The 10,945-nt window shown below is 43.2% G+C and overlaps 1 protein-coding gene across 1 annotated transcript in view; it reads left to right on the forward strand.

Annotated features, from left to right (window-relative positions):
• Positions 1 to 10,474, forward strand: part of LMAN2 (lectin, mannose binding 2) — a 37,274-nt gene extending 26,800 nt beyond the window's left edge. The window contains exon 8 of the mRNA XM_067732707.1: positions 10,261 to 10,474. Coding sequence (XP_067588808.1) covers positions 10,261 to 10,268 — 8 coding nt within the window. The 3' untranslated portion in view covers positions 10,269 to 10,474. The remainder of the gene's footprint in view (positions 1 to 10,260) is intronic.
• Positions 10,475 to 10,945: the final 471 nt, after the last annotated feature.

A 10,945-nucleotide genomic window follows, 5' to 3' on the forward strand; every position in this document is an offset into this window, starting at 1 on the left:
ATAATTTATACGTAGTATCAATTCTGTTCTGTGTTTAAAAACAGAAATAATACATGCAGTTATTTAAAAATCAAATATACCGGGCTTCCCTGGTGGCACAGTGGTTGAGAGTCCGCCTGCCGATGCAGGGGACGTGGGTTCATTCCCCGGTCCGGGAAGATCCCACATGCCGTGGAGTGGCTGCGCCCGTGAGCCATGGCCGCTGAGCCTGCGCCTCCAGAGCCTGTGCTCCGCAACGGGAGAGGCCACAACAGTGAGAGGCCCGCGTACCGCAAAAAAAACCCCAAAAAAACCCAAAATCAAATATACCACGCACCGCAATGAAGAGTAGCCCCTGCTGGCCACAACTAGAGAAAGCCCGTGCGCAGCCAAAAATAAATAAATAAATAAATAATAAAATAAAAATCAAATATACCAAAGGCCATAGCAGCAGCAACAAAAATGACCACTCTCCCATGATCCCAGTTCCCTCCAGGGACAGTGATTTTCAACTCTTTTAGCTCTTTCTCCTGGCAGTTACTTTTGTATTTCTAAATGATATCCCTGTTTTGTCTTAATTTGTAAGTGTTCAGCATTATATATTCACTTCCTTGTGTGATGCTTGAGGTTTAGCTCTTTTACATCCGCCTTCTCTCCAACCTCCAAGTGTGATTATGTCCCTATTTTTAGCTAAATACATGATAATTATCAAGATGCAAATGTATTCTACTCTCAAGCCAGGTAGAGCGCCCCAGATACAGCACCCCGATTGTGCAGCTTTGAATTTTTTCTTGAGTTGACACTTGCCTCATTTTTAACTTGGAATATTTCCCATGTACAAATTCTCAGTTCTTCCTAAAGCTCCTTCACGTCATCTCCGCCTCCTTTCCCAGTCGTTCCCTCTCCGGCCCAGGGTGGCTGCCCGATGCCCAGGTCTTGGTTCTTTGCCCTCCTGAGTTGGAGCCACTTCTCCAGGGCCTCATTCTCTCTCTTCCCAGGCACAGCTTCCTAGTTTTGCTAGAATCCAAACTCTGACTCCTGGTGTGACCTTGGGTTCTCTTTCTACTCCCAACTCTAGAATAACCATAGACAGAACTCTAATCAAGCATCTACCTCAGGCTGTTACATGCACCCAACAGCTCCAGGCCCCTCCTTCCCAAACACACTGTAAAGAAAGTACTTTAACCTATACAACGTTATGTCAATTGTACCTCTGCAAAGCTGGGGGGAATTACATGAAATTTTAGATTGAAATAGTGACAAATGCGGTGGCTATAGACATATGGCTGTGCTTGAATCCTTCCTTCATCCTTTTCCAGATGTAGGAAAGGAGCAAGTCCAAATCCTGTGTGTCTCAGCGTAATCTTAAATAGGGGGTCATGTTACTGTCTGCCTCAGGACTGCTGGGAGTAATGCATGCATGAACCCATTACACGGAGTAATGTCTGTCTGCTACAGACGGAGCCCCCAGTAACTGTTGCCATTATTAAAAATTATTCTCATGCTAATTCTTTCTATTTTGTAACATAGACTCTCCGGTTGTGCAGATTAGTTTTGTGTCCCTCAGAAAAGTTGGTAGTTTTCTGTTTAAAAATTTCTATTTCTCATTACTTTCTTTTTCTTTTTTTGGCTGCGTTGGGTCTCCACCGCTGCGTGCGGACTTTCTCTAGTCGTGGCGAGCGAGGGCCACTCTTCGTTGCGGTGCCGAGGCTTCTCATTGCAGTGGCCTCTCTCATTGCAGAGCATAGGCTCTACGTGCGCGGGCCTCAGTAGCTGTGGCACGCGGGCTTCGGTAGCCGTAGCTCACGGACTCTAGAGCACAGGCTCAGCAGTTGTGGCGCACGGGCTTAGCTGCTCTGCGGCACGTGGGATCTTCCTGGACCAGGGCTTGAACCCGTGTCCCCTGCATTGGCAGGCGGATTCCCAACCACTGCGCCACCAGGGAAGCCCTCTCATGACTTTTATTCTAATTATTTTATTGTATGTTGAACTCAATCTAGTTTATTAAATCTTTTCTGTTATATTTTCTCATCTCTCTTCTAAAAATAGGCGATTTTTGTTTTGAATTAATTGAAATCCAGTATCTTTTTTACTTTCTAGTCATATCACCCTCAAACAATAAAAGATTTTCTATCTAAAAAGTAAAAGAAAGAAGGGCTTCATACATTGCAGTTGGGAGACTGCTAGCTGTCTCCTGGATACGTACTGTCTCCTTCTTCCCTCCTGTCAAAACCTAGATTTAATCTGGGGTGACCTTTTCTATCTCTCTTCCTGATGGTGGTTAGAAGTTAGTGGGAGTCATCAGGTGGTGCTTCTAGAATGTTCTTTGAAGGGGCTGGCTCAGCTGGAAGATCAACCTTCTGCCCCTGCCCCTGTTCCTTCTTGGGATGCCCACCTAATGTTTGGAAGTGCAGTGGCCATCTAAGACCATGAGGTGAACTTCAGAATGGCATCCCATGCTAGGGATGGCCTAGCAGAAAGGCAGAAGGAGCTGCTGGCTGCAGCCGTTCAGCTCCGCACACCTGATGCTGAACACTTCCTCTACCTGAGAGAAAAACAATATATAACAAAACAGAAACAGACTGGGACTTCCCTGGTGGTCCGGTGGTGAAGACTTTGCACTTCCACTGCAGGGGGATGCGGGTTCCAGTCCCTGGTCAGGGATCTAAGATCCCGCATGCCACGCGGCAGCTCAAAAAAACAAAAAGAAAAACAAAAAAAGAAACAGACTCACAGATACAGAGAACAAACTAGTGGTTACCGCAGGGGAGGGGGAGGGGAGGGGCAAAATCGGTGAAGGGGATTACGAGATACAAATTACTATGTATAAAATAAATAAGATACAAGGATGTAATGTACAGCACAGGAGATATAATCACTATGTTATAATAACTTTGTATGGTATGCAATCTATAAAAAATATCGAATCACTGTTGTACACCTGAAACTAATATAATTTTGTAAGTCAACCATACTTCAATTAAAAAAATTAAAAGCCCTATGTGATTAAACCACAGATTGGCCTCTGTCACCAGCAGCCTGACTCAGTTTCTAACGGATGCGTGAGAGACTTCAATTATTTAATGAAAAGACTGCTTTCCCTAAAGGATGATTCTGAAGAGTCCCAGTTAACTATGAAGTGATGTACATTTACCCAAAAATGTGTCTGGGAGCTAATTCTTAACTCAGAAAGGTTCAAGCCCTATTTGTTTTTTATTTATTTATTTTTATTGAAGTATAGTTGATTTACAATGTGGTGTTAATTTCTGCTGTACAACTAAGTGATTCAGTTATACATATATATGCATTCTTCTTTTAATGTTTATTTTCTTATTAGTCATCCATTTTATACACATCAGTGTATACATGTCAATCCCTATATGCATTCTTTTTTAAAATATTCTTTTCCATTATGGTTTATCATAGGATATTAAATATAGTTTTCTCGTGCTCTACAGTGGGATCAAGCTGTATTTGAAAGTAGAAAAGGAATCGCCGCATTTTCATGAAAAATGTTTACGATTCTGCAGTTATCTCTTGTATGCTCTGAGTCTCACCTAAGGGCTCGCGCATTTTACTCAGCTGTGATACCCCTCATCCTGTGTGCAGGGCGGTGTGGGGAGATGGCTCACCTGGCTCTCCCGCAAGCCCTTCCAGGTGTGCAGGGGCAGAACCCTGCTGGCATTTCTGCTTCTGTTTCCCATGCCTTTCCCATTTCCCTGAAGTTTTTCAGTGCTCTCCCCTCTACTCCCCCGAATGTTTGCGGCCCAACTTACTCTGGTCTGCCCCTGGATCTGTTCACTATTTGTAGAGCAAATTACACGCCCACCTCCCCAGACCACACAGATGGAAACCAGTGTCTTATTTTAGTTCTCTTTCCTTGAGTGCTATCTACTTCTGAACAGTCTTATCCTGTGGGTTTGGGGGTTTTGTTTTTTTCTGCTTTAGTTTTTCTGTTAGTCTGTACTCAACTTCCCGAAATTTCTCTCAACATTATGGGGGGTGTGTGTGTGTGTGTGTGTGTGTGTGTGTGTGTGTTTTCTAATTAATGGGGTTTTTGGAGAGGGGAGAATTAGACACACGTGCCTTCTGTTGGGATCTGGTCTGTATTATTCTTCTGGCAATCAGTTGAGCTTTTCTTTGTGATGTAAAATGTAGATAAGCTCTTGCATTGTGATTGTACAGTTGGTCTTCAGAGGTGGAGCTCGATCTGTTTGCGTTAGATCAACCTTATTCTATTGCTCAGATACTCTATATTTTTCCTTTTTGTGGTTTGTGTGATGAACAATGAGAAAAAACAAATGAGGTTGTTTGTTTTAGAGTACTGTTGGTATTTCTGATAACTTTTTTTTTTTTTTTTTGCGGTATGCGGGCCTCTCACTGCTGTGGCCTCTCCCGTTGCAGAGCACAGGCTCCGGACGCACAGGCTCAGCGGCCATGGCTCACGGGCCCAGCCGCTCCGCGGCATGTGGGATCTTCCCGGACCGGGGCATGAAGCCGCGCCCCCTGCATCGGCAGGCGGACCCTCAACCACTGCGCCACCAGGGAAGCCCTCTGATAACTTTTTATTCATGCATAACCATAGGTGGTATTTTTTTAATGTTTTTTTTTCTAAGAGGCGTATGAAGAAGCGCTTGACTTTCTTCTTGTCTGTCTCTAGTCTTTAGTTTACCAGGCTGTCCTTATACTAACTAGAATGAAGCAGTCTTTGAGTGATTATATTGTTCCAACTGAATGAAAACAATCAGTACTAAGGAAAAATATCCATTGGGAGATCATGTAGATTACAGGCTAATAATTAGGGAAGATCTTAATAAGATATTGATTCTTTGAAAATAGGACATATTGACTTGCCTTTATCTACAAAACCACCCAGATTTGTGGTCAAATGTTAAACAAACTGCCTGCGCTAAGTCACTTTACTTAAAAAAAAAGGTTTAATAAAATGTATATAAACATTAAATTGACCATTTTAACCATTTTTCAGCATACAGCTCAGTGGCATTAAGTTTTGCATTCACAGTTTTGTGCAACCATCACCACCATCTGTCTCTAGAATTTTTTCTTCATCCCAAACTGAAACTCTGTACCCATTAAATAGTAACTCCTCTTTCCCCGCTGCCCCAGCCCCTGTGAACCTCTATTCTACTTACTTTCTCTTAATTTGCCTATTCTAGATTCCACATTTAGTGGAATCATGTAATATTTATCCTTTCGGGTCTGGCTTATTTCATTTCACATGTTTTCAAGGTTAGGATTAGGGCTTCAATGTCACCAAGGTTAAAAAGTATCAGAATATGATGAACAAATAATATTCCATTATATGGATAGACCACATTTTGTTTATCTATTCATCTGCTGTTAGACACTTGGGTTGCTTCCACCTTTTGGCTATGGTGAATAAGGCTGCTGTGAATGTGGGTGGACAAGTGTCTGAGTCCCTACTTTCACATCTTTTGGGGATAAACCTAAGGGTAGAATTGCTGGGTCATATAGTAATTCTGTGTTTAACTTTTTGAGGAACCTTCAAACAGGTGACCTGACTTCGCATGGTGCTGTAACCACTGGCATAGGCCCAGTCAGTCGGCCCTCCTTCCTGCAGGGTATTGCTGGATAGACCGGACTTGTGACCATGCCGCGCCCAAGCCGTGTCCCACTCACTCAGGGCTGGCTGCCCTCCCTGGGAGCACACGTGGAAAAGATACCTGTAAAGTGTTTCAGGAAGCAGGCCTGCTGTTGGTTTGATGGTCCATGAATTCCCAGCCTATGGGCAGTAAGGAGGTCACTTCCTGGCAAGTCAGGCATGTTGGTGAACTTGGGATCTCAAGAAAGACGAGGAACTGATGAGGATCTTAGATAATACTTCCTGCTTGACGGAAGTTGTGAAAACTATGACCATGGGGGCTTTACCAAGCCCCAGCCTCAGTGCCAAGGTCAAGTTTTGTCAACTACCTAGAGAGACTCTAAGTATTAAAGAACAACTTTTGTTCCACCTCTGTAGGGAAAACATGCCAAATAGTACTGCACAGCAAGGTAATTATACACATTGAAAAACATGGTGAAGGTTCTTACCTCACTGGTGGAATTATTGGTTCCCTGACATGGTCTCAGGATGAACGGGTTGGCTTTTCCAAGGAGCAGTGTTGTTGGTGATGGAGCTGTAATTGTCCGAGGTACTTGCATGTGCTTTTGGATCATAGTATCTCATTGAGCAAATTCTGTTCAGTCCAAGCCTCTACCTTGACAGGCACACGGTCCTAGGACAGACGGAAACCAAGCAACTCTTCGTACCGGATGCCCTAGGGCACCTCCTCCATCCTCTTGGCTATTTTGAACCTCAGTGGCCTACAGAGGTGACCAAGTCCATGACACCCCCTTGTATTTATTGACTTCCCTGCCTCTCACTCTCATTTCCTTGGCCTCCATTTCTGTTTCGTTGGATTGTTTCTCAAAATAACCCACTTGCACACAAGCCCTGGCTGCAGCCACCACTTTCAAGGGTGGGGAGGACCTGGCCTAGAAGCCCATCTAGTCCAGCCTAAACCCTGATACCTAATACTTGTTCCCATCCCTGCCAAATGCAGAATATGACCAAAAGGGGAAACTGAGGAAGGCCCTGACCACAGTAAGTGTTGGACTCCATCTTTGCTTGGTTTCCTGCTCTGGGTTGGTTTTGTCAACATCAGCAGAGAACAGACAGCCCAGCTTTCAGAAAAAACAAAGTGTAATAGACTGGATCAACCAACACAGTCCTTTGGAAAACCACAAGTTCACAGATCAGTAACCAGCCCAAGCTGTGCACTGCTGCACCCAACCAGTTCTGAATGGACCACCCACGGGCTTCACTAATGGACCATTCAATTTTGTGTGTGGATTTTGGTTTTTGATCTTTTGGCTTTTGTAAGCCTTGCCTTTGTGCTTTGTTCAGGAGAAAGTCTTAAGAGAGGCTGTTCTCTCTGGCATGAAAAACATCAGTCCTATGGTCCCCATGCTCCAGCCTCAGGGAACCACTTTTTAAACTCCTCTAGTTGTTTCTTCCAACCCAGGATAATAGTGGTGGGAGGACACAGGCCCACAGAGAGGCAGAGACCTAAGGAGCACCTGGCCCAGATGAGAGCAAAATGACACAGGACTCGGGTTTGGGGCTTGGGGTGGGTGTAGATCTTAGGCGCAGCATCATATCCTGGGGACAGAACATTTGAGAAGAGAAATGTGTTAGGTTAAGAAAAATGCACACAGAATATATTTGGCTTTAGGGTTTATTAAGGTGTATGTACGTCATGAGATGAGCTTAGAAATAGTCTATGATATATCTGGAGAAACAGAATTAATAGATTTGTGAGGACATAGCTTGGTCCATGTACTAGTTTTCTTTTCTTTTTTTCATGTACTTGTTTTCTGTTGCTGCTGTAACAAATGTCTGCAAACGTGGTGGCTTAAACAACACAAGTTTAGTTCTTGCAGTTGTGTTGGTCAGAAGCCCAACCAACTGAAATCAAGGTGTCACCGGGGCCACAATCCTTTCTGGAGGCTCTAGGGGAGAACGGTGTGCTTGCTTATCCAGGTTGTGCCAGGATTCACTTCCTTGCGGACATAGGGCTGAGTCCCTGCTTCCTTGCTGACTGTCAGCTTAGGGCCATCTCCCGCTTCCAGAGGCCACCCGCATTCCTTGGGTCGTGACCTGCTTTCTCCATCTTCAAAGCCCGCAATAGTGGACAAGTCCTTCTTACACTTTGAACCTCTTCCATCATCACATCTCTCCGACTTCTGCTGCTGCTTTTGAGAGCCCATGTCATTACATTGGGCCAACATGGATAATCCAGGATAATCACCCTATTTTAAGGTCAGGTGATTAGCCATCCTAATTCCCCTTTTGCGATGTAACATTAACATATTCACGTGTGTGATGCCAGGGATTAGGATGTGGGTATCTCTGGGGACCATCATTCTTATTACCATGGTCCATAAGCTGAGACCTGGGTAAAGGTCTCGCCTGGACTGCTGAGTATTTATATTCAACAACTGCTGGGAGGGCAGAAGCCAGGATCACAGAGTAGCTGCCCTGAGCAGAGGCTCCCCTGGGTCTGAACTGCACAGATATCAGGGCCTTTCCTACTGTTTGGATTTTTTTCCACCATAGTCTAGTCTTGCCCCCTTTAGAACTTCTTCTCAATGGAATCATACAGTATAATTTTTTGTGTAAGGCCATTTTCACTCAGAATAATGTTTTTGAGATCCATCTCTGCTGTTGTGTGTCTTAGCAACAACATGTAAAGACCAGCCACAGATTGGGAGATGATTTTCACAGATACGTGTCAAAGAACTTGATCTAGAGCATATAAAGAGCTCTTAACACTCAATAATAATAGTGGTTTTTTTATATAAGTGGGGTGAATCTACATGCATTGTTCTATTGCTAGTTTTTATACTTAATAAATAGATTGTGGGTGTTGTAGGCTAAATAATGGCTTCCCCAAAGATGTCCACATCCTAATCCCCCAAAACCTGTGACTATGTTACTTTAGATGGCAAAGGAACTTTGCAGTTGTGATTAAGGATCTTGGGGATGGGAAAACTGTCCCAGGTTACCTGGTTGGGCCCAATGTAATCACAGTGACCTTAGAAAAGGGAGGCAGGAGGGTGAGAGTCAGAGGAAAACAGATTTGAAGACGTTACATTTTTGGCTTTGAAGATGGAGGAATGGGTTACAAGCCAAGGAACTCAGGTGGCTTTAGAAGATGGAAAAGGCAAGGAAATGAATGACCCTCTAGAGTGTGTAGAGGGAACCCAGCCCTGCTGTCTCCTTGATTTTAGCCTAGTGAGATTTCTGATCTACAGAACTATAAGATAATAAATTTGTGTTGTTTTAAGCCAATAAAATTCCACACAAAAGGCAGTAATAAGACAGTTGATCCAATAATACAAGTGCAAAAGATTTGAACATATGCTTAACAAAAGAAGACATACAGATGGCCAATAAGTACATGAAAAATACTCAACATCGTTGGCCCTGCCTGCTTCTCTGGGCCTTTCTCTCCAAGAAAAAATACTGAATCTTCTCAGTTTCCTTTCACTTTATTTATGATGTCCTTTGAAGAACAAAAGTGTTACATTTTTTAAAAATAAAATTTTAATTTCAGAACAGTTTTACAGAAAATTTGCAAAGATAGTACAAAGAATTCCCATATACGCTACACCCAGTTTCCTGTGTTATTAACATCTTACATTGGTATGGTACATTTGTTACAATTAATTAACCAATATTGATGCTTTATTCAGATTTCTTTAGTTTTTACCTAGTGTCCTGCTTCCGTGCCAGGATCCCATCCAGGGCACCACGTTACATTTAGTGATTGTGTCTCCTTAGGCTCCTCTGGGCTGTGACGATTTCTCAGACTTTCCTTGTTCTTGATGACCTTGACAATTTTGAGGAATACTGGTCAGGTATTTTTTAAAATGTCCCTTAGTTTGGGTTTATCTGATGTATTTCTCTTAATTAGACTGGAGTTAAGTGTTTTTCTGGAGCAAGACCACAGAGGTAAAGTGCCATTTTCGTTACATCGCATTAAGGGTACATACTCTCAACATGATTTATCAGTGTTGATGTTGAACTTGACCACTGGGCTGAGGTAGTGTTTGTCAGGTAAAGTTGCTCTCTCCCCCACCCCCTTTCCATACTGTCCTCTTTGGAAAAAAATCACTATGTGCAGCCAACATTTAAGGACTGTGGAGTTATGCCAACTCCCTGAGGGCAGAATAGCTACATAAATTATTTAGAATGCTTCTGCATGGGTGACTTGTCTCTTCTTCTCATTTATTTATTTATTCAATCATTTATTTATATCAGTATAGACACATCAATATTTATTTTTATACACCAATACAACTTTATTTATTTTGTTGCTCAGATTGTTCCAGCTCTGCTTTGAGTTGGTCCTGGGTTCCTTTGACATTATTCCCATCACTCTGTGTGTGTGTGTGTGTGTGTGTGTGTGTCACTTCTTTACTTTCTGGCACTACAAGATGTTTCAGTCTCATCTTGTATAAATTCTACCTGGTAGTACTAGAATCAGCCATTTCTCCAAGGAGCCCTGGTTCCTTTTACTGGAGAATGGTATTTGAAACCAAGATCTCAGTACTAGATGTACACTCAAAGTTTTAAATTTTTATGAAGTTCAATTTATTTGTTTTTTCTTTTGTGCTTTTGGTGTCATATCTAAAGAGGCTTCGCCTAACCTAACTTCATTCTAAGAATTTTATAGTGTTACTTTTTTCATCTAGGCCCATGATCCATTCTGAGTTCATTTTTATGCATGGTGTAAGGAAGAGCCTAGAGCCCGTGCTCCACAACAAGAGAAGCCACCGCAATGAGAGGCCCACATACCGCAACAAAGAGTAGCCCTCGCTCGCCACAACTAGAGAAAGCCCGTGCGCAGCAATGAACACCCAATGCAGCCAAAAAATAAAATAAAATAAATAAATTTTTAAAAATCAATTGATATTTCTTCAATTCTTTTTTTTCTTCATAAATTTATTTATGTATTTATTTTTGGCTTAGAGCACGGGCTCTAAGCATGTGGGCTCAGTAGTTGTGGGTCATGGGCTCTAGAGCGCAGGCTCAGTAGTTGTGGCTTGTGGGCTCTAGAGCACAGGCTCAGTAGTTGTGACGCACGGGCGTAGTTGCTCCGTGGCATGTGGGATCTTCCCGGGCCAGGGCTCGAACCCCTTTCCCCGGCATTGGCAGGTGGATTCTTAACCACTGTGCCACCAGGGAAGCCCCTTCTTCAATTCTTGAATGTATAATTGGAAAAGACACAGCTGGCAACTGGAAGAATGTTGATGTTGGCTCCCTGACCCATGGAGTGAAAGCTGCCATGGTGGGGAACTAAGTGTAAGCACCAGAAACTTCCCCTCTGTACCAAAATAAGAACACAGAAACAATACTTCATCCCAGGGGTAATTGCAG

This window comes from Pseudorca crassidens, chromosome 3 (assembly GCF_039906515.1).
Source record: "Pseudorca crassidens isolate mPseCra1 chromosome 3, mPseCra1.hap1, whole genome shotgun sequence".
Lineage (NCBI taxonomy): Eukaryota > Metazoa > Chordata > Mammalia > Artiodactyla > Delphinidae > Pseudorca > Pseudorca crassidens.